The 22,747-nt window shown below is 35.8% G+C and overlaps 5 protein-coding genes across 6 annotated transcripts; 1 reads left to right on the top strand and 4 right to left on the bottom strand.

The window, feature by feature from the left end:
* Positions 1–129: 129 nt before the first annotated feature.
* Positions 130–2,051, bottom strand: LOC6647532 (transcription factor Ouib). The gene is made up of 3 exons (XM_002070299.4): positions 1,040–2,051; positions 870–980; positions 130–804 (listed from the first exon to the last, which is right to left on the bottom strand). Exons 1-3 carry the CDS (start codon positions 1,981–1,983, stop codon positions 675–677), a joined length of 1,185 nt encoding a protein of 394 aa, XP_002070335.1. The 5' UTR covers positions 1,984–2,051; the 3' UTR covers positions 130–674.
* A 232-nt stretch (positions 2,052–2,283) lies between these two features.
* On the bottom strand, positions 2,284–3,847 carry LOC6647533 (serine/threonine-protein kinase 16). The gene is made up of 4 exons (XM_002070300.4): positions 3,499–3,847; positions 2,813–3,407; positions 2,608–2,742; positions 2,284–2,550 (listed from the first exon to the last, which is right to left on the bottom strand). The coding sequence occupies exons 1-4, from the start codon at positions 3,606–3,608 to the stop codon at positions 2,434–2,436; spliced, it is 957 nt and encodes a 318-aa protein (XP_002070336.1). The 5' UTR covers positions 3,609–3,847; the 3' UTR covers positions 2,284–2,433.
* Positions 3,848–3,984: 137 nt separating this feature from the next.
* Positions 3,985–5,005, top strand: LOC6647534 (tRNA-uridine aminocarboxypropyltransferase 2). Its single transcript, XM_002070301.3, has 2 exons — positions 3,985–4,151; positions 4,210–5,005. Exons 1-2 carry the CDS (start codon positions 4,072–4,074, stop codon positions 4,904–4,906), a joined length of 777 nt encoding a protein of 258 aa, XP_002070337.1. The 5' UTR covers positions 3,985–4,071; the 3' UTR covers positions 4,907–5,005.
* On the bottom strand, positions 4,918–6,170 carry LOC6647535 (general odorant-binding protein 84a). The gene is made up of 4 exons (XM_023178227.1): positions 6,011–6,170; positions 5,368–5,429; positions 5,182–5,308; positions 4,918–5,111 (listed from the first exon to the last, which is right to left on the bottom strand). Exons 1-4 carry the CDS (start codon positions 6,168–6,170, stop codon positions 5,017–5,019), a joined length of 444 nt encoding a protein of 147 aa, XP_023033995.1. The 3' UTR covers positions 4,918–5,016.
* Positions 6,171–6,408: 238 nt separating this feature from the next.
* On the bottom strand, positions 6,409–22,175 carry LOC6647536 (glucose dehydrogenase [FAD, quinone]). 2 transcript variants are annotated; one of them, XM_023178392.2, is made up of 4 exons: positions 21,841–22,175; positions 11,979–12,168; positions 11,786–11,906; positions 6,409–8,278 (listed from the first exon to the last, which is right to left on the bottom strand). In XM_023178392.2, the coding sequence occupies exons 2-4, from the start codon at positions 12,144–12,146 to the stop codon at positions 6,690–6,692; spliced, it is 1,878 nt and encodes a 625-aa protein (XP_023034160.1). In that variant the 5' UTR covers positions 12,147–12,168; positions 21,841–22,175; the 3' UTR covers positions 6,409–6,689. The 2 variants fall into 2 exon arrangements, with proteins under 2 accessions (XP_023034160.1, XP_002070339.3); XM_002070303.4 differs by having other exon boundaries at positions 6,729–8,278.
* Between the last annotated feature and the right edge of the window lie 572 nt (positions 22,176–22,747).

The raw sequence follows: 22,747 nt of genomic DNA, 5'->3' as shown, positions 1-22,747 counted from the left end.
TTTACCAATACTAAGCTGCGAATTATCGGAATTTTTTAAGCCACTTTTTTATTTTCATGGAATATTTGAATAAATATTTAACAAAATATATAAATTCCCGAAATTCTATTATTAAAATCCATGTCTATATATGATGCTTTGACCTTTATTTGGCACTACAAAAACCGAAGTTTTATACATTTTTGGTTCAAGTTTTCAAATATAGAATCAAAATTTTCTCTACCTTTGTTTTGATGGCATTTTAATATATTACAAATTTTCAAAAACTAAGCTATTACTTTTCGATATCGGTTGGAAATTGGCCAAAATTCAGAGAAACTTTAACATTTTTGAAAATATTTACAATTATAACATAAATTTTAACGCTAGCCGCCTATAACTGAGAGAATCATTTTACGATTTGCAAAATTTAAACATCTTTTCGTTATGATAAATGGTTATTATGTAAATGGGCAATTTAAAAAAAATGCAGTGCCACTCTGTTGCTAATAGTTGCCCTTAAGTCTTTCATTTACAAAATTTGTACATAAACCGTAAATCTCAATTGTTGGCAGTAAACTATTGAATTACTCATGTTTAATAAGTTCAGTATTTGATTGACAAGTCCTTTATCTACAATTTCTATCTGCCCCTTTTTAATTTTACAACTTGTCTGGCCGTTATTTTCTTATTAATTACTGAGATTCCGTTTCTTCCAACTGAGATTTGTGACGCTGGCGACTAGCTCTATTTATATGCAACTTAGATTTTAAGTGTGCCTTTAGGTGAGTACTTCGTTGAAATGGTTGATCGCAGGTGGCGCAGCTGCAAAGATAATACAACGTGATTCAGGATTATACTATATCAAGATTAAACCCATTCATACGTACTAAAAGGGACGGGCACCATTGTGTACCAATTCATGTCGTTTGCGTCCAGAAGCCGAAATAAACGTCTTTTCGCAATACTCACAGCTATATGGGCGGGCATTAGTATGGATCCTGAAGAGAAATAAATTGTGCTTATGGAGAAATCAATTTTATTATAGTTTGTCACCCACCTTTCATGGATTATACGCGATGTGCTGTTGTGAAAGCTTTTACCGCAGTATTTACAGACATAGGGCTTCTCCCTATTATGTACAATCCGTACGTGCAGAGTCATTAGAGGTTCGGTGTAGAAACTCTTGCCACACTCTGGGCAGGCAAAGTTCTTGACGCCCGTGTGCCGCAACATATGGAGCTTGAAGTTGCTCTGGTCGGTGAAGTGACGACCACACTGCTCACAGACGCAATCGCGGCGACGCTGTTCCCTCTTACGTTCGAGAGCTTCTTCCTCTGTTAAATTTTTCCAGGACTTGTAAGGTTTTCGTTGGACTGCCGTCACCTCAGTGTCCTTTTTAACTGCTTTGGTGGCATTTGTTTTTCGTGGCGCCTTTGTAATTGTTTTAGTTGGTGGCGACGAAGTGGATTCCTCCTCGTCGTTGGTATCTTGATGATCACTGATATCGTCGCAGAAACTAAGCATTTCTTTTTGCATAGCCGAGATTAAGTTTTCGGCTTCTTCAGTCAGCTCAGCATCTTGAGCCGTTCCGTCATCTTCATCCGCCTCCGTATCTCTATTGGTACTGTACATGTCCCTTTCCGAGTAATCAAGCATATCCTCCACCTCAAAATCAGCAATATCATTGTCTAGAAGTTGCAATCCATCGTTTGGCTCTATATCTATTGCTTCCTTAACCTCATCATCGTTAGAAGATTGCCATTCACGACGCTGTAGAAAATGTTCCTGTGTCTTGTTGCATCGCTCCCGGAATACTACGGCTTGATTCAGATCTAGCAGACAGCAGGCACAGATAGAGTTTGGCAAATCTGGCTCGTTAAGCAGCGTCATCCCTGAGATCATCTCAATGTTGACCAGAATATCAGCATTCTCCATCTGGAAAAGATTTTTTGCTTTGCGGTTGTAAATGACGCCACCGCAAGTTCGACATTGTCGCGTCATTTTGGAACATAAGCAATATAAAATTCTTCACTCCATAAGCAAAACAAACCGTTATAACCAAGGCTCAGCTGTTTAAGGTTTGGCGTTGCCAGATAGTTAACGTTTCGCCTGTCAGATAGCCTTGTATGACACTGCATTAGATCATGAGTTTTTTAATGCAGGAAATTCTATCTAAATCTCCACATCTTTGGATATGTGTTCAAAATGGGAACGCAAAGTACAGAAAGCACCAAGTCTTTTCAAATAGCCCATTTACATTTACATACATGATGATTACAATTACAATAATGACGCAGATAATTGCATTAAATTCACAAAAATCTCATTGTCGTCTGTATTGTACAATTAAAATGTTACATTAATACATGATTAAAAGAATATTTGGATTTTTAAATCAATTACATAATTGGAATCGAGGTGTATAAAGGATTTGGAATGCCAACAATCAGATTAAACGCGTCCCTCTAGTTTCTGTATAAGATCATGGGTTTGTTCGATTACACTATAGATAAATGGTCGCTCCATGGGATCAATGCGTAGCATGTATTTGATTAGTTCATGCATTTCCTAAATAAAATTAATATTTAGCTTGGGATAGATTTATACCGTCATTCAACTGCTTACGTCTGTGTATATTGAGTCCTCTGGAATATTGACGTTTCCACTTAATACGGCCAAAGCGACGCTATCTCCACGTTCATAGATGGGATCAAAGGGCGAACTAAAATAGCACATAGCATAGAGCACGCACCCAAGACTCTGCAGAAGATCAATATGTAGGTCTATTAATGCACTGATTTGATAAATTATACTTTTGTAATATTCCTACCCAAATGTCCGTTCGTTCGTCGATGGTACAATAGGTTTTCACAGTAAACAATTCAGGAGCTCTATATACAATCGAGCTTCTCTCTTCGGCCTCATCCTGAAGACGCTGGGCATCCGACTGGCCAACGATTTGCAATCTTGCCTCCGTCATAGATCCTAGATCCACAATTATGGGCTCAAAGGAATCGGATAAGCATATATTGGCAGTTTTTAAATCACGATGTGCCAAAGGCACCGGTTTCGCCTCATGAATGGCCTTTAATCCCTCACATATACCAAGAAAGATCTGTAGAATTTGAGCTTCTGGCATATAATCATGTTTCCGTGCCCGCATCTGTAAATGATCGGCCAATGAGCCATGTTTGTAGAAAGGCAGGACAATGAACAGTGTCGATGTGGTATTGATGACTATATCGGCATGTCCCTTCAGTTCGTAGTCGACCACTTGGATGACATTATCCGAGTCAATTTTCTTGCCATTCTCAATCTCACGCAGGGCTATATTCTGATCTTCGATGCTGTGGCAGGTGATGCGCTTTATGGCATAGCTTCTTCTGGTTGCAGCATTCTCGCCAAGGTCGATCAGTGAGAAACCGCTGTAAACAATTGATAAGGTTAAAAAGATTAGATATCGCAGGTTTGTAAGTGGAATTCTGTTTGTTGGAATCTCTGGTTGGTGGCTCTTACCCTTGCGCCAGCCTTTCCCGAATTGTGTAGCGGGAGCCATTAATGTGAAGAGTTTCTTTGCTGCAGAAACAACCACGTTTCATGATTAAAGCCCAGCCCAAACTATGCATTTTTAATTATTCTATTTAAAACTTTATGCCTAACAACTAATTTAATTCGAATATAAAAATCTAAATAAAAGAAAACAAACGAGCTAGCTACCAAAACGTTTATGCCTGACAAAAGTTTGCACTAATCGCGAACTGTTAATATGAGCAATTTCTGATTGATTTCATTTTGGAAATTACAATTTTTTGGATACATTTAAATGGCAAATCGTTCTATTCAAATCAAACGTGTATATTGAACTAAATTAGATTTAAATTTTAATCAGATATTTTATCTCTTATATATATTGTTGCTTAAATATATTTTTGTAGCTGCATAAACAGATAAATCACAAACTTGCTAAACAGCTGTTCGCGCAAACACTTCGACCAGACCATGTGGTGCACAGCGTTGCCATCTGTTTTTATTCAATTGTTAAATAGTTAAATTTTGTTTCTTTGATTTAATTTTGATTACTGCCAAACAATGGAGGAAGATGCTTGGAATGATCTTATAGGTATAAGTGCGGATCCCCCAGACAGACGGGACAAGTGCGAACAGTGCAAGTGAGTCAAGAATTATTCCAAATGAGTCTTTTACTATTGCTTCTTATTGATATTCTAGGCGTCCCGTTGTGGTCTGCTGGTGCCCGGCCTTACCTCAGCCAGCCATTTCGGTGGCCTCACAGATTGTGATACTACAACATCCTGCCGAGGAGAAACGTTCCTTACGTACAGCGTTGATGCTTCAACTTGGCCTCGAGCCGGGCAAATGTGTTGTATATAAGGGCAAACGATTTCCCAATCAAAAGAACCAAAAAGAACTCGAGGGTATCTTTAATTCCGAGCAGACTTTACTTTTATATCCCAGTAAGGATTCAGTGCCTTTGGAGGAAATCGATAGGAGTAAAGGGCCATATACCTTAATCCTAATAGATGGCACCTGGCCCCAGGCTAAGGCCATCTATGCCAGCAGTCCTGTTCTGCATCGTCTCAAGCAGGTCAAGCTCATTGCTGTTGGCATCAGTGACTATATCATCAGGACACAGCCCACAGAGGGCTGCTTAAGTACTCTAGAGACGGCTGCCCAGTGCCTGGCTGTACTGGAATGTCAGCCCGAATTGCGGCAGTCTCTGGTCCGTCCTCTTCATACCCTTTGCAAATATCAACTAGACAATGGAGCTGTTGAGCATCAGTCCAAGGAGTTCCTAATGAAGAATAACCAGTATCCCAAACCCATTGGAAAGAGGCTAAGTCGCTTGCTTAACTATAGCAACACAGTGTGCGGTGCTGTGCCATTAGGAATAGAGCAAGAGACGTGATAGCAACATAATTATGCTTTAGATATTAAATTGTATTGTGCAAATATTTATAAGTTTCTACTACAAAAGTACTAATACATATAATTGTCCTCGAAAGAATTTTTCGATTCTTAGACCATGGGCTTGTTCCTGGCATCGGTTGCGGCACGTAACATAGCGCATTTGGCTATGGTATAGGTCCTTCTACATGGATTTTCTTCATCCTCTGTTTTAGGTTTAAAATTTAGTATGAATCACAGCCATTGCAAAGTTGTTGAACCATTTTTAGTACTTACTAGCCAAACCCTCGCAATATTCAATGGAATCTCCTGTAGCTGGCCATAAATATTTCCTTACCAAATCAACATTAAATTTAAAGTTCTCCATCAGACCAGATCTTTCAAAGAAGCATCGAAAATAGCACTAAAAATTGTAAGCCATCAACAATAATTGTGTTCTATTTCAACTAAGTCTTTACTTACCATGCTGGTTAGATCCTTATCATCAAGGACAGCATCCGTATTATTAAATTGAAAGGCATAGGCTAACAAAATTATAAAAAAATTATATAGAATTTTAATTTCTTTCATAGAACACTCACACACTGGAATTATGAAACTTTGATTACACATATGCGTAATCTCATCAAAATCTATATAGTCAGGCTCTCTAGGAGCTTGTGTGGTGGTCGTTATATCATCGAGATCACCATCGAAAGTATCATAGTTTATAATAAATATATCACCATTATCCTTGGCATGATCTACCATACCAAAAATAACACTAGATCTCGCAATAGTTAAAGCAAAGATACACTGGATTAACATTTTCAGAGTTATTTGATTTTGATCTGAATTTGTTAAACCTTTATATATACAAATCAAAACTTTTCGAGTCCCTCAATTAACCATATTAAACATGCAAGCTGCAGTTAAACTAAACGTAAACAATGTTTACGGAAATGGCGTGAGCTGAAATTGCTTTGCAAAACACTTTCAAATACAAAGAATTGGATCTGATCGAGTTGTTTAATCTATTTAAACTAATTTGGAATTTAAATAATGGACCTAAAATGCCTACTAACCAGTATGGAATCATGTGATTTTTTTGCTTTGTAGTACTTACCATAGGGAACCAGAAATTCTTCTGCACAGGATGTTCGAACGACCAGAAAGTTTGCATGTCTCTCTCGTTGCAACTCCGGATCGTCGGGAATCACATCCTGGCCAACCACCAAATACAAATAGCCAACCAATATTGGCAGAAACACACGCAAGAGAAACATTTTCAAAAAACTTTAGCCACATTTTGACTGCAAATACGTTTTTATAGTCCAGCGATGGATTATTAATCGGTGGTAAATGACCATAAACGTTTTCGGAAATCGTTTAAACTAAATAGGTTTGCACTTTAATCGAACAATAAATACATGCAATAATGCATTACAATATATAGAAATATTATCTATCATTTGATATAATACAAAATGAATGATATACAAAATTTAGCAAAAAAAACTTTTGAATAGGTGAAAAATTATAGAATTAGTTTAAATATTTAGAGTTAACTTATTAATGGTTTATAGAAAATATAACAGCAACGCAGATTGCCCAGAGTTAAAGATCGTAGAGGCCAAAGATATATCGACAATAGTAAAGAAAAGATATAGATCAGAATTAGATTTAGATTTCGGTGTGTCCTTAATCATATAATTTTGCTTAAAATTTGTAAAATTGGGATTTCAAAGGGGAAACTAATCCCTAATTTTCTTTTTTCGTTGGATTTTTTTTTGTTTTTTTTTCATTTAAATTACTCTATGCAGTGTCCACGTTGCATCCAATCGTCAGACCTTAGCACCCCAGGCTCTCTTGAGCAGATAGGAGCCCTTCTCTGCTATCATTACGGCCGGAGCATGGGTATTGCCCGCCGTAACCTTGGGCATAATGCTGGTGTCCATCACACGTAGACCGCGCACTCCATGGACACGCAGCTCATGATTAACCACAGCCATGGGATCGTGTGAGGGACCCATTTTACATGAACCCGCCTGATGATTCTCCGGACCAGTGTTCTGGCGTACAGCGCACTCCCAATAGGCATCCGTGTTGAAGGTATGCGACTCACAGCCCTTGACCACGGTCTTGTCCAGACGCATGCCATACTGCTTCAGCGGTGAAGTCTGCGAGAGACGAATGGCGAACTTGATGCCCTCCACCAGAGTTTTTACATCGCGTTCATCGGTCAAATAGTTGGCGAAAATGCGTGGTGGCTCGAGAGGATCGGCTGAGCGGAGAGCAATGTAGCCGCGAGATTTTGGATTGAGGACAGCAGGGAAAATCTGTATAGCTCGTGAATTGTTCGATAAAAGTTCTCCCACCTGACCGGTACGGGCACAACTGGCTAAATAGCCACCAAAGTAAAGCTGCAAGTCGGGTAAATCTGGACGATCGGCCCAGCGGGTAGCCAATTTGGCTGTGACATCGGAGATGCCAGTGCCGGACATTAGACCATCGCGGAAGAGCAAATATTCCATGGCTGTGGCCCAGTTAAGAGGCGCCGTGTCGGCATCATCAATGAAAAAGTTGGTAAAGTAGGCCACATGATTCTGAAGATTCTTGCCCACACCTGGCAGATGATGAACTGGCCTCACATTCACCTGCTGCAGTTCATCCTTGGGTCCCACACCGCTCAGCAGTAGAATCTGTGGCGAATTCACAGCCCCCGCACTGAGAATAACCTCCTTTTTGACCAATATTTTTCTCATACTTCCAAACTGATCGCTGACCTCCACGCCGAGCACATTCTTGGTATGTGGATGGATTAGAATCTTGGTCACTGTGGTATTAAGTAGTATATGCAGATTGTTGCGCATTCTAGCTGGTCTTAAGAAGGCCCTGGCCGAACTATAACGTATGCCATTTCTTGCCGTCATTTGGGCAATCATGAATCCGGTGGAATTCTGACCATTCAGATCCTGGACCGAGAAGCCCATCTCTTCGCCAGCCTTAAGTATGGCATAGGACAGTGGTGGATTATAGGGGAACTTGCCCACAGGCAAAAGACCACCCTTGGCATGATATTCTGTACCCACAGCATCCAATTCGAGATTATCTTCGGATTTCTTGAAGAATGGCAATACATCCTTGTAAGCCCAACCAGGATTACCCTGGGCTGCCCAATCATCGTAATCTTCTCGATTTCCACGTATATACATCATTCCATTCATAACCGATGTTCCGCCCAAGACTTTGCCACGTGGCCAATAGCAACGTTGCTCCATCGACGATAAGCAGGCCATGCGTTCCGGTTCGGTATTGTAGCGATAATCAATGTCACTGCCAATGAAGTTCAAAAACATGGAAGGTATTTGGGCACCCACGGGTTCGTCGCCACCTGGAAAATATAGGAAAAAAATAAATATTTAGTTATGGGTTAGTTTGAAGAGCAGTTGATTATACTTTTGTGAATAGAAGTAACCAAGCAATTTTTATTTATATTGTCTGGACAAGCTTTCTCGTCATCAGACAGACGAAACGTTTAATATATATTAACTAAAGCTAATTAAGAGCTGAATATAAAAGAACAGAGAGAAACTCAAAAGAGTCCTCTGATTACTGGGTGAAGATGAGTGTACTCAGAACTTAGAACTCAAAAATGGTTCATTCAAATAATGGTTAATTAAATGATAGAAGAACATCATTCCTACTAAGGTCTACAGGGAACAGATAGTTTTAACTCAGACTCTATTTCACCTATTAGAAGTCTATGTATAAAGATAGCATCAAGCATTACTTAACGATTAATAAGAAAATGCAGTTTAATTGAAAGTGGGCTACATTGCGATCCTAATCTAGGCCACCAAGAGCATACGAGAGAAATTGCTTTTGAACTGTTTAGACTTTAGTTTTGGGCGACCACCAATTCCAATTCTCTGATTTTGCTTTTGAGCCTATTCATCAAAATGTTTTGTTCTTTACAAACCCAAATTGACTCATAGATGGGATTCCCCTAGTCGGTTAGAACTACCCTAACTATAATACTCGAACTCGAAAACAAGAGTATTATGGTTAGAGTAGTTCTCTCTTCAGCCATTGAATAGGGGAATCCCATTCGTTTTCGTTTTCGCCGATATAGCAATCCTAAAAGGTACTTCCATATTATTTATGTGATTTTTTGCTTTAAAATTTAAATTCTTTTCAAAGGCTATATACAAAATTTGCCAATAAAATTAGAATCTAGATTAGGAATCAATAACGAATCAATAAAGAATTAAATTTATTTGACTAATGTATTTATGAGATTATTATTATTTCATTATTGGTCACACCTAATCAATGCATTATTTTGCCATATAAACAAAACTTCCAAGTCAAAAAAAATGCATTTAGAAAAGGAAAAAAAAAAACGTTTAACAAAAATAAAATTAATTATTTAATGTTTTCGAGTGCTAATTGCCTTTTGCGTAGTTGTCAAGTTCTAGACGCATTTGTTTCAAGCTCGTTTTTTTTCTGTCTTTTGACTTTTGTTTGCTTATGCTAAATTTTGCGAATTTGTGGAACAAGTTATTAACAATATACAAACATTTATAACGTTTATAATCAATGAATCAGAGAGTCGATTCGCAATTGCCTAGCTACGAGTATTTTGTATTTTCTTTTGTTTTAAACCAGAAAGCTAAATTATTACTAGAAAGAGATTTTTGCGGTAAATTTAATTTGCTGGCTCCCACGGTTTTTGTTTTTGTTGGTTGCAAATACAACAATCAAGGCATCTATTTGAATTGATTTAATTAATTGATTCCTGATCATGAGGCATTTGTTGGCCACAAGTCGTGTGTTTACCTTAGAAACGGAAATTCTAGAATGTTAATGTTGACTTAAGGTAAATGCGAAAAACAAATGGCAAAAGTAAACTAAATTGTGTGTGTGTATGTGCGTTTGTGTGTTTAAAGAGGATCCTATTGAAGCGGGTCTTAATTGAATAGTTAAATTGACATCTGAGGCACGGCTATCTGACAATATGCTGGTAACAAAACTGTCTGTCTATCTGTTTCTGGCTTAAAGCCAAGGTTCAATGTGGACGATAATGAGAGTTTTATTTTGTGTTGTTTTGTTTTGGGTAATTTTAAAGCACGTCCGGCATACTTTAGTTTAAATGCTTAAACACTGAGTGCAGTCAATGATTGTCAACTTTAAAGTGCACTTAGGCTAATTATTAGCCACTGTCATTCATATTAAAGTAGTTACATACTAATAATAAGCCACATATAATTGCACTTTGTTGTATAATTAACGCCAACGCATTTACAACTTCACATATAAGTAATTTTTTTCCCCCCACTCTCTCTCCCTCTCTCTCTTTTATAGTAATAACTAATTAGTGACTAGGCAGAAATAAGAAAAGACAAAAGAAGATAAGTCTTCTCTAACCCAGAAAGTAACTCAAGCAAATAGTCAAAGAATAATGATAAGGCAAGACTTTTAATGGCTTCGATAATTTGCCATGGGAAATTATCAAATTGCATTTCTCATGCAAAGGGAAAACTCTTAATAAAGAGTTAAAAGGGAAAGGATGTCATTATTGTCACCTTATTCTCTTTAGATTCGCGTAATTAATATATTCAGTGTTAATTAACTAAAAGTGAATGCCCTGCATTAAATATAAGCCAAAACAACAATATTAGCAGACACCCACACTTAACTGAAGGCATTCACGTTTTGTTTATGCATATTAATTCATTCATAAAAAAGACTGTAAAATGATATGAATAACAAGAATAAGTGGTTAACACCATGAGTAAAGTAATCGAAGAGTCAATACTCTACAAATTTTTTATATATATAAGACTCTTTTGTATCTCTAATACATATTAGTTTAATCTGTCTGGGTTGAACTTGATTTTAAGCCACTGACAAATTGTCTAAAGAAAGATTAAGCATTATTATTCTATAGTTAATTTTGTTAGTTTTTTAATATAAAATTATGGTTGAATAAAATGGTGAGGTTTTCCTGAAAAATACTATCGAATTAACTTTATTGCTGCTTGATTTCGGCTGTCTATAATTGAAATTGGTAAAAAATACTTTCCTTTCTTAACAATTTATGACTTCTTTCTTACTAAAAAATATTCGAAAAAGTTAAAGTTCAAAACATAATTGCCATAACTAAATGAAGAATCATATTTTATTATGGCAAAGTGTTTTCAAATCCCGTGAATTTATTTCTATTATACCCTACCAGTATATGATGTGTTTTATGATGTAGTTATTGTTTTTGGCTTTGCCTAATGAATATTATGATACATATAAAAGAGTCGTAATTTTTTAGCAAGTCAATGCTCTCGCATTTGGCAAAAATCTTTTGAATAAGTTTCTGTTTATTTGCATTCCAGTTTCTGATTGTTGTTCTAGTGATTTAGGTGATTGGTATACCCTTTTGTTTAGAGTATAAAATGAGCAATTAACGCAAAAATGAATTCAAGCAGAACATCGTAAATAACTTTGAAACTGGATGTGTATACAGATATACTCGTACTCGAATTGTAGTACATAGTTACATACTTATGTACGTATATTTGTATGTATCATCAAATTTGCATACATTACGAATTCCTTTTGCTCTTCAGGCGAGTTGGCAGCTCGTTTAGGTTTACATAATGCTCAAGGCGGTTGCGGTTGCTTCTTTTTTTTTAGTACTTTTTTTTTTCTTTTACAACCACAATTGTTGTTATTGTTTAGTGTCGCTATTGTTGATGGTGTTGCTCAAGTTGCGGTTAAGCTTCAATTACTTCTAAACAAATGCCAGCATAACGTGCATCTAATTGCCCACAACGTGTTGCCGCTTTAGCTTGTCTGTTGCCTGTTTGCAACATGTTGCTGGCATCATTCAACATTTACTTACCAGCTTCGATGAGCAACACTTTCCATTGCGGCACCTCTGAGAGACGTGAGGCAACCACTGAGCCAGCCGATCCGCCGCCAATGACAATGAAATCGTACTCATAATCGGGTTCCGAACGAAACTATAAAAATACATATAAACAATTAAATAAAGATGAGAGATTTTCTAGGGGGAAATAGAGGCCGATACTTACTCTTGAGCTGGCTCTGCCACAGGGATCCTCCAGATCGCATTGGGAGCGTATGAATACCTCGAGCAAGCCCATGAATAGCATAAAGGCGCTGCCGCCACATGTGGATGCTAGGGTGGGTCCAGTGGGCACGCCCACCAAACAATCACAGGCTGATGTGCTGGTGGACATGATGATTGCAGGGAATTGCAAACTGTAAGTAGATTCGGAATAAAAAACAAAAGACTTAGGCAACAAACTTGATGATTTAAATTAAAAGAACTGCAACTTTTGGATTTATTTGTAACCTTCGATTACATCTTACTGACCCCGTCGAATTTTGAGAAATGCCTTAATTATAATTCGCATTACTCAATCAGCTGGCTGGCTACTGTAATCCCCCCAACTCCCTCTCGCTCACCCACCGCTTTCAATTGCTTCTGTTTTAGGCATCTACGAGACCAACGCGCCACCAACAACAAAGAGTAATTTTCATAGCTACTTTGGGCTAAGGTCATGTGAAATCAACGAATCTTAAGCCAAACTTGGATGATGAGCTATGACTTCTGTCTCTGACTTGTCTTGTGTTTGGCTCTGGCTTAAGCTCTTTGGCTCTTTAGCTTCTTCCGTCGTTTTTGGCCTTTTGTAATTTGCCAATGCTGGCGGCAGTTGCCGTTTGCTTTGCCAAATGGCCAAAATAAAAAAAAATACGGAAAGTAATTTTTATTTTAGTTATATTTTGTTTTGTTTGGTTTTTTTTTTTTTGATTTGTGGGGACGCCTCTTTAGCGACGGCGCCAAGGCGCATTGTTTTCTGTGTGTACTTTAATTAATTGCAGTGCTGCTGCTGGAGCATTGCTTAGATTTTTATTCAGTTGTAGTTGTTTTTGTTTCATCGTTGGTTTTTGTCTTTTGGCAAGGTTAAATAAAGGTTGCGGAATAATTACCCTTTGGCTCTGTGCTCAATCAACTGGAAATGGAATACAATTTTTGCATTCCAATTCATTTTTCATTAGGTCTATGCAATTAAAATAGATTCCAACTACTTTAAAGATTTTTTAATTCTATGGCATAACAATCTAAAGAGTTTAAATTTTGATAAATACATATTAGTTAATGTATGATATTATTATTAATAATAAGTCATTGATGACATGGTCTTCTGCTTTGCACAAATTGAAGGGTTTGAAATAATAATAAGTTATTATTCAGAATACCACTAATAGCTATAGCTATATTGATATGAAACTCGAAAAGAAAAGGTAAAAATTATTTCTTGTAACCGACACTAATTAAAATTTATGTTAGACCAAACAACTTGGGTAAGTTCTTTATTATTATTTACAGTTTTTCGATTTACAATTTGCTGTCAGTTTTAAACTTTTATAGTCTCACTGGTTCTATTATTTGTTATTTACTCATTATGGTCCATAAAAAACGAATTGATTTCGTTTTTTATTGATGTTTCTATCACTAAATTGACTTGGCACTTGAACGCGATATATAAAACGTTTATTTTGTTTACTTTAACTTTACTTAGTTTTGTTCCAAACAAATTTATAAACAAACGATTGGCACAGACCAAGTTATCTTAGTTAATCTATGACTTTTGAGAAGTTTTTATGAGTTGAATAGAATTATATTAAGTATTCAATAATGTCAATTCTTGGTTCTTGAAATAGCACTTCAGACAACCTGCTAAAGCACACTTCTTTGTAAGATTGACCTCGAAGGTTTGATCATTTTATAATATTTGCATTTTTGCCTTTCTTACTAGAACTATTTTAATTTGTTAAGCAATTACATTTTTATTCACACACAATTTAGGATAAGCAATTACTTAAATGCCCGCCCAAAAAGCCGTTTACGTTTTTGGAGATGTCTACAACGTTTTTGACCTCAATTAAATTGGAAGAGACAGAGAGAGAGAGAAACACAGAGAGAGAAAAAAAACAGAGGTAGAAGCAGCAATCAAATTGCAATTTGTAATGAAACACCCCAAAACAGCAACAGAAACCGAAAACCGAAATCGAAACCAAAACAGAAAGTCAAACAACAGAACCAAACACAAAAAAAAAAAAAAAAAATAAAACAAAAATCACCTTAATCGAGAGTTGTGAAGATCGGCGAATGGTTCATTTGCTTGACATTTGAAACACGATTTTTGTTTCCATTTCAATTGGGTCTATTCATCTACAATACAATTTGAAGGATGCTCGAATCGGAAAGTAATGCAAATGCCTATATGCCTATGCCTCGGTCTCTCTATGTATGTAAACGCAGTTCACGCGAGCATGGAAAATCAACGAAAATTAAATAACAACAACAAAAACAATGGCAACAAAGCAACAAGATAAAAACGAAAAGAGAGGCAGTTGACCTCGCAACAAGTTTTCCATTCAAGCCCAAAAAAAAAAAATAACCAACAACAAGACCAAATTGTAAGGCGAACTTCAAAGCCAAGTAAGAAAAAAAAACTAGAAAAAGAAAAACGCGTGCAAGAAATCGTGCAGGAAAATGAAAACGAACAAGCAAAACAAAAACAGAATATAAAAACTAAAAAGTTGCCCAGGACTAGTTTTTCTTTTCCCAGAGCCCTACACAGAGCAAAATCATTGAATCTCGAATTTATCTAATTTTTAATTTTATTGGTATTAATACGTTTTAGCATCATGATTATGTGATTTATTAATGGGAAACTATTTTGCATATATTATTTCTCTTTGTGTATGACAAATCGATCGTTTTCGTTCGACTCTATTGATACTCTGTAGACAATTTGTCTATGCATTATGACCAGAAGCTGGCAGAGACTGAAAAGGTAAAAAAATGTCTCAAAAATGTTTTTTTTTGCGTATACTTGATAATGCCATACAAAAAGATTATAAAATCAGTCAGTGGCGGATTCTTTGGGAAACGATGAAAATTTCCTCCCCCAAATATGAGATTTTATCTATAAAACTGGTCAAATTTTGATACCGACGAAAGATATTCCCTTTAAAATGACCCGATTTCAGTCAATATATTTGCAAACTAGAAGTTTATAAATTAAATGGGACTGTGGTTGAAGTTACTATCGAATTAACATAATATATCCAAAGGATTTTATCGAATAATATAAAACAGAGACGACTGATATCATTAAAATTTATTTAATATCCGGTTTAAAACTATAGTTTTTGGTGTTTTACCTAGGTATTAGTACCAACAGGATTACCATGGATGTAACAGAATTTTCTATGGATATTAGTAAATATCTCTTGATATTGTTATCTCTTCATATACTGTAATAACTTGTTAGGATTTTCTTTTGTCACCATAATTCCACCTACAATGTTATCTTTGCGGTTTATGTGTTTCTAATTAATTACGGCTACTAACAAGTATATCGCCTGGATGCATATAACACATACATATATAGATATATATTAATGGCACGATGTGCACTCATGCGATACGATGAGGTGCCTATATGTGTGTGTGTGTGTGTGTATGTCGATTAAATCAACATTGTTGTTGTTGTTGTTATCGCTCATGTCTTGTGGCTTGTATATGATATCTTCATTGATATTGTTTGGCATTGTCTTCATCAATGGTGCGGTTGTTGTTTTTGTTGTTGTTGCATTTGAACGTTTCTTTCAGTTGCCAGTCAGTCGAGCAGTCAGCCAGTCAGCCAGTCAGTCAGGCAGTCAGTTAGCCAGTCAGTTGCCATGCTATTTTGTGTCTCGTGCTCATTGAAACTTTATTCGGTTTGGCTCTGGTGTGAACAACTACCCAAAAATACATACATAGAGTCTTTCCCCCTTGTTCGTTTGCATTTAGTTATGGTTTTTGGGGCTTATTAATGTGGGAATTATGCATTTATTAGAATAATAATACATAAAGTAATGAGATTTATGCGTGTCATAAAGAAAAAACCCCAAATAAACCCAAACAGGGCTCCTACTTTAGTTTAAAGTTATGTGATTGTTGTTATTGTTACTGAAAGTTGCGTAAGTTTTCTGTGTTTAAAGATTGTGCCAGATTAGATGATAATTGAAAGATTTGTCAAGATTGCAAGGTTTTTTAGTATTCGAAAAAATTCTGGGCCAAATAGGCCTTAATAGAAACACACAGGTGATGTCTGTCTCATAAATTTGTTTTCTATACTCACACTCAACTCTAATGAAGTAGCGGAAATGTGCTGAGACTTTAAGGAAATAACAATTCAACTGACGAAGACTTAACATTAAATATTAAATATTTTCTATATATAGCTTTGGTATACCTAACTAAAGATATAGCCCAGCGAAGTATCACGTTGTATCAGGGAGTCCTTGAGCTTTCTACTGCCATTTTATGGTTCTTTTTGGTATGCCACAGTTTCTGTTCAATAGTAATTGTGTTTTGAAGGATATTTTTTATTTTATTATCGACCTAAAGTCGAAAAGTAATTAATTCAAGGACTCAAGCTAATATTTAATATTTTTTGGCAATAACTTCCAGTCGTCAATTTCCCGGAAAAACATAATAATGAGATTATCTACAAATGTATACGAAATGTATGCATAAAAAAAAGATTTTCTTTCCTATTTTGATGGACCATAAATTAAGCCGTTTGATTACATATTTAGGCCTGTTTCCGTTTTTATTTCCGTTTAATTTGTAGTCATTGAAATTTGCATCTCTCTTTGCTTTCGCTTCCAAATAAATTTGTCTGCTTAATTTGTTTCAAATTTGTTAATTTTTGAGGCAAACTTTTGCCTAAATGATCGTTTCAAAACGAGTTGGAAAGGAAATTGATATTTGTCTGAAAACTAATAAAGACTCAGGAACAGACCTGGTAAAAGGATTTAGAAATTGAATACAGAGATGAATTTGGCAAGGACTTGTAGATATTTTGAGATTCTAAATGATTCTAAGATAGACAAGGCCAAAGCTCTATTGCACCAAATGACCTTTACATAAATTCAAGTCAGAAAATGCTTAACTTTACTTTATTTTAATCTAGAACACAATTTCTTAATCCCTTTTTTAATTATCAATATTTGGTTTCCATTATTGTATTCTGAGAATAAACATAAATATGTGTATTATATTAGCCAAAGTGTGTTTGCCCCTTTAACATGGCTGAATCTTTTCTAAATACTACAGACAATAAATCACTTGATTAAAGCTGCATTATTCAGATGCTCTTCATACTCTAATGTTTTGCTAATGCATCTCCCTATCGCTTTGAGAAATATCTATGAATAATTTAGTCCTAAAAACCAAAAACAAAACCGTATTCCATTTCATTTCAACATGTCAGTTTGTAAATTGAATAAAGCGAATTGCATTAATCAACATTTTGCCTACTAAATAACTTTTGCTTATTTTTTCTTTTCTAACACTTACGTGATGAGGCATGACAACAACAAAAAAAAAAAGCAAATCTTCGGTTCTCACATACTGAAATATTCGCACAATGTTGGTGACAAGTCTTTCAACAACTCAGCAACAACAGCAAGAAAAACCAAAGTGGGTTTACAGTTTGGTAGTGTCTTTTGGTTGTTGGTTATTGCTGTTGCATTTCCATTTGCCGCCAAGCGCATGACGAATGAAAGTGAAAATAGGAAGTTAGCCATGAGACCGACCGGCAAAATGCAACACCGAATCAGACATTGGCCAACTTGGGCCAGACGTTGCCAGCTTCCTCTAGTGTTTTGGTTGCAAATGCAATTGCCAGTTCCAGTTTCAGTTGTTACCTTAATCTTTTTTTTTTTTCTTTCTGTTTCTGTTTTTCCTTTAGCTGTTTTTGATTTCTTCTTGGCCAATTTCTAGCAGCAGCTATATCTAAGAGTCTGTGTGTGTGTGTGTGTGGGGTCTGCGTAATATGCATCTTGATGTTGCTGATGTTGCTGATGGTGTTAATTTATTGCTGCAGCAGCCACCGTTGGCAACATGTTGCTTTTGCGATATTGTACGTGCTTTCTCGATATGTTGTCTGTATTTGCATTTGCATTTCGTTTTCTTAAAATTATTCAAACACCTTGCCAGCTTGTCAATTTGATGATGACTGCCGTTACCTGCCGCCGCCGCTGCTGCTGCTGTTGCTGCTGCTGCTGAACGTGAAAAACTTTATGGCCCGTTTTTAGGTGCTTTTTTTTTCTCTTCATGCCTGTTAACGGTTTTAGTTGAGGTTTGATGGTAAACCAGTTCGAAGTCATATACGTTGAAAATTAATGATTTCAATTTGCCACAGTGTGTTGAGCCATTAAATTTTTGCTTAAATTGTTTAATTAAATTAGCTTGCAGTCAAAAATATCTGTGTGAAATTGGTTTTATATACGAAAGATCTTTGGCTGATCTTCTAACTACAAGAACCATGCAAAAGAGTTTATTTTGATGTTTTCTATTGCTTCGAAGGTTTTGTTGATGGTTTTTTTTAATATTAGTTTAAGGCTTATTAATTTTTTTTATCGAGGGATTTTCCCTCATGCAATTTACAATTGATTTGCAATTTATAAAACTGACAATTGTTTTTTTTTGTTTTTTGTTACTAACGATATAAATCAACTTAAGCTAAGCTAAGTTTCTTTTGAAGGCTGATTGTTTGTTTTGTTGTTTTTTTATTAGCTAATATTTCCAGAGAATTGAAAACTATAATTTACATACATATCTCTGGTCTAGTCGGCACGATTTTCAATGGTAACGGAAATACCGCGTAAAAGGGTAGGAAATGCCAAAGCCGGCCAGTTTTTTTTTTCTTCAAAATTTTCTTTTGACTTTTACATAATTTATTTAAATTTTCTACTGTTTTTTTTTCTTTTTCTTTTTGGTCTTGCCATGTGGCACGAAGTACGTGATTGAATATTTGCAACATTTTGTTGCATTTCGCCAATTACGTTGCAAACGGCCTTTGCCAACGAAACTGAAAATTTTTTGGTTGCTGCGCAAGTGAAAATTCTGCTAAATTGCGCATCGTATTCGAAGACCCAAAAAAGGAGTTTGCAGATGAGCTTTTTCAGTCAACTTGATTGATCGTTGCTTTGCAATGCTGTAAATGGTAAGACAAAATAGCAGGAGCAACAAAATCCCTCTAGGCGGATGCAGCAATTGTTGCTGTTGTTGCTGCTGCTGTTGCTCAGGAGCTGAAGCTGGTTGCCTGTCAACTGGCTGGTTACCCATTTCCATGATTTCAACTAACAACACTTTTAGTTTCATTGCTAAATGAGTGAATTTGTTAACAAAGTTGTTGTTGTTGCTGCTGTTGTTGTTGTTGTGGTTGCTGTTGCTGCTGTAATTGATGTTTTGCTGAAATTTCTCACGCTTGTCTAGTCTAGGATAACATTTTATGTGTCAACTTTGAACACCTACAGGCTATATTTTTGCCATGCACTAATAAACTTTTGCATAGAGTTGCATCAATAGAGCCCAAAAGGGTTTTGATGAGGTAAGAAAACTTTCGACAGAATATATAATACAATATTTAACTAAGGATTTTTGGATGAAAAAGTATTAAGATTGATGATTAATGACAAATGGATCTTTAACGAATTGGATTCTATTTCAAAAGCTAGTTAAAACTTACTTAAAATCTTATTAAATGATAAGATTTCCATTTGCCAGAAATTTATTCAAATGGCCTCAATTTGAATTTTTTTGACAATGCTGTGAAATGCTAATTCATCATGATTTGTTCCACTTTAGAGTTCTATCTTTTTGTGTATCTTGTCATATAATGCGAATTCTCTTTTTCGGTTTTATTTTGTCTTCAAAATGTGCCATAACGAATGGTAAACAAATATGTTAGTGTGTGCGGAGTATAAAAAGGCCAAGCGAAAGACCATTTAAATGGCAAATGGCAAACAACATAAAGATACACACAAAAGGAGACAAGTAAAAGGCACAAAAAAAGCTTCCACATGCTACAGATACAAATCAAATTCAATGAATGAATGAATCGGAAAAGGGAGCAAACGGCAAACAACAATGCAAATAGGTAACAAACGACAAGCAGCAAAAGTCAATCGGAGAGGAGCAAACAAACAAACACTAAAAAAAAAAACAGCAACTTTGAAATGACAGAGCACGCTCCCAAAAAATCAAAAGGGGCTTTGGGGCTTAGCAAGTTTTTAAACTCCATTAAAGTTGCTCTATACCCTCAAATCAGAGACCAAAAGTTTGTTTTAATTCTGATATGCCCAATATTTCGAAAGGGTATAACAACATGGAATAAGTACAAATTTTTTGTATGTTGCTGTTGACATTTTAACATCACAGATTGTGGGGGCTTGGAACGTGAACGTTATGGCTCGTGTTTGGGTATAAAATATTATTCTCTTTAGTTTTTCTTGTCTAGGTAATGATTGGCGAGTTATAGAAAAGAAAGCGGTTAGGTGGCTAACAGACGCTCGGTCAAAGCACTCGACATGTTATTCGGTTCATTTGATTTTCTCCGCACCCATCTAATAACGATGATCCCCCCGCCAATTGCAAATGCTCGACAATTGTCTTTGGCCTCAATAATAAGAAGCAAAAATTTTGATTGATCATCCATTGAAAAAATAAATAAAAATCTACATCGAATTTGAAATGTAAAAGCAAGCAAACAGGAAAAAAATACACATTTAATTATCGAATTGAACTCTTTTTTTTAATGAGTTTAGGGCATAAATATAAAAAAAAATAAAAACATATATGGTTATTACTTGAAATTACTTTTGCATTTTTTGCACAAATTTAATTTGGATTCACGTGTGCGTGTGCTTTTGCTTAGTCATTTATTTGGGGCATCGAATTGTATCGAATCGAAATCGAGCATACGAAATTTATTTGGAGAGAGAGAGACAGAGAAAGAGAGAGAGTCTTTCATTAGAAATCCTTTCATGATTTGTCATTGGAATCGGTTAAAATAAGTGATTAGGGCAAAACCCAATGATTAGTGATTTTTGTATGAATTTTAAAGAATATATTATTAATTTGGTTGTTAAAGTTTTTTGTTTTGCTTGAATGAGTCAATGTCAGAGCATGATTAGTCAGCTTAGACCTATTATATTAAATATTAAAAAGATAGACATGTAAAGCACACTAAAAATATTTCAAAGACTCAAAACCAATAGGCAAACAGTATCAATTCTTATCTTTATTAGCAGCTTACGGTAATATTAAGTACATACATATTGATTGAATCAACATTTTGGAAAAGAAAGAGAGAAAGAGTTAGAATTAATTCTAAAAATAAGCTAACCAAATTTTGTTGCATTTTAGATAGATTTAGTATGCTTTACTAAAACCCAACGTAAATAGCCATTAATTTGAATCTGAGAAAACCAAAAACCAAAACAAATTAAACATATTACTCACAATAAATAAGAGCTGTAAGTAGTTGATCTTTTAAAATACCACAAGTTTCCGTCTAACGAGACAAAAAACGTTTGAAAAAAATCGAAAAAAACCGGGTTAATTTCCTATTACTGTAATAAACGTTTTTAATGAACTGCCTTAGCGAAACACCTTTATATGAGATACTTTGCTTTTGCCTCACACAATAATTGAGCACAATATCGAACAGATTAGTGGCCATACTTATACAATGGGTGACCGTTTTGAAGTGAGCAAGTAGAAGAAAAGTAAACCAGTAACTAAAATTAGAAACATGTCTAGAGTAAATCGTGAGACATACTCCACACGATGTGTAACAGCAAAAAATAGAAAAAAAATCGAGCAACTGGAGTTGCGATACAGCCATTTTTGCCACTTTTTTTTTTTCTTATTTTTGCTTTTATCACAATAAGCCATCCGAAAGGTAGAGTTCCGTTTCTTCGGCTTATGACAATGGCATAAATCCTCTAACTGAAATCTTTGCCAACTTCCCCCCCAAAAATGGTCAGAGTGAATTGCGAAAACCATTTGCTTTAACTTACAATTCGGTTTAGTATTTGCTGATGGCCTTTTCGATGCGTCAAACAATCAATTGTATTTGGTATAGCTCCTTTTTGCAGATGCCTTTACACAATCTCTGTTGGATGATTATCCACCAAAAGTTGAAAAAGTGTTTAGAGAATTGTTAACAATTAATTTGAATTGTTGTTGCACACACACACACACAGAGAGAAATAAAACACACGCGCACTCCACAATAAAGTCTTGTGCCTTAAATGGTATTAAGTTAAGTATTTTCACTGCAAAGTTTTGTGTTTTGCCTTTGCTGTTTCTTGTTGGCCCTCTGCAAATGTTTCTGTTTGAACTGCGCGCAAACGCAGACCGTCGACGACTCAGCGTCTAGCCGGCATGTGCGGCTCTTTTTAAATGCCCGTTGAGACCCTCCCCCTCCTCCCCCTGACAGAGACATCAGTATTGAAGTTGGCCTCAAGACACAACTAGAGGTATGGTCTTTTTTGGTAGCGACTGTTTGTGTTAAGCAAAGCTTAAAGCTTTCTCTCTCTCCTCAAAACAAACAGTTAAGCGACAAAAGCTTTATTTGAGAAAATTAAAGCTTTGTTTAAATTTATCAAACTTTTTACAAATTGTTAATAGTTTATTTGCTAAGAAATTTTGCTTTTTAGCTTCTAGGCTAAGAAATTTAATGAGAGTTAGTAAGTCTAGCCAATTTTCTCCAAGTGTACTTTTAGACAGTGTTGTATAAGCTCAAACGACATTATGGCCCTTTTTTTATGGGACATAAAGACGTCACAGGTTCCTGTCACCCACTTCCACTTGTGCTTTTTTTACCAGCAGCCCACACGAATTGCAACGAGTGGCTGAAGTGCGCCGGCGCCGGTTTAACGATTTCCCAGCAGGACAACGAGTCAACCTACTCAAGACACTTGA

This window comes from Drosophila willistoni, chromosome 3R (genome assembly GCF_018902025.1).
Source record: "Drosophila willistoni isolate 14030-0811.24 chromosome 3R, UCI_dwil_1.1, whole genome shotgun sequence".
Lineage (NCBI taxonomy): Eukaryota > Metazoa > Arthropoda > Insecta > Diptera > Drosophilidae > Drosophila > Drosophila willistoni.
Note: the sequence above shows the minus strand (reverse complement) of the source record. Positions and strands in the feature narration are given on the sequence as shown.

Bases quoted from the DNA above. Each gene is read 5' to 3' on its own strand.
- LOC6647532 (XM_002070299.4), bottom strand. From the start codon at position 1,983: ATGACGCGACAATGTCGAACTTGCGGTGGCGTCATTTACAACCGCAAA. The intron at 981-1,039 runs GTGGGTGACAAA...ATTTCTCTTCAG, and splicing joins TCGCGTATAATCCATGAAAG to GATCCATACTAATGCCCGCC. The intron at 805-869 runs GTACGTATGAAT...TTATCTTTGCAG, and splicing joins AATGGTGCCCGTCCCTTTTA to CTGCGCCACCTGCGATCAAC.
- LOC6647533 (XM_002070300.4), bottom strand. From the start codon at position 3,608: ATGCATAGTTTGGGCTGGGCTTTAATCATGAAACGTGGTTGTTTCTGC. The intron at 2,743-2,812 runs GTAGGAATATTA...GATCTTCTGCAG, and splicing joins ACGAACGAACGGACATTTGG to AGTCTTGGGTGCGTGCTCTA. The intron at 2,551-2,607 runs GTAAGCAGTTGA...AATTTTATTTAG, and splicing joins AGGACTCAATATACACAGAC to GAAATGCATGAACTAATCAA.
- LOC6647534 (XM_002070301.3), top strand. From the start codon at position 4,072: ATGGAGGAAGATGCTTGGAATGATCTTATAGGTATAAGTGCGGATCCC. The intron at 4,152-4,209 runs GTGAGTCAAGAA...TTGATATTCTAG, and splicing joins GACAAGTGCGAACAGTGCAA to GCGTCCCGTTGTGGTCTGCT.
- LOC6647535 (XM_023178227.1), bottom strand. From the start codon at position 6,170: ATGTTTCTCTTGCGTGTGTTTCTGCCAATATTGGTTGGCTATTTGTAT. The intron at 5,430-6,010 runs GTAAGTACTACA...TAATTTTGTTAG, and splicing joins AGAATTTCTGGTTCCCTATG to CCTATGCCTTTCAATTTAAT. The intron at 5,112-5,181 runs GTAAGTACTAAA...AACCTAAAACAG, and splicing joins ATATTGCGAGGGTTTGGCTA to AGGATGAAGAAAATCCATGT.
- LOC6647536 (XM_002070303.4), bottom strand. From the start codon at position 12,146: ATGTCCACCAGCACATCAGCCTGTGATTGTTTGGTGGGCGTGCCCACT. The intron at 11,907-11,978 runs GTAAGTATCGGC...GTATTTTTATAG, and splicing joins GTGGCAGAGCCAGCTCAAGA to TTTCGTTCGGAACCCGATTA. The intron at 8,279-11,785 runs GTAAGTAAATGT...TATATTTTCCAG, and splicing joins AGTGTTGCTCATCGAAGCTG to GTGGCGACGAACCCGTGGGT.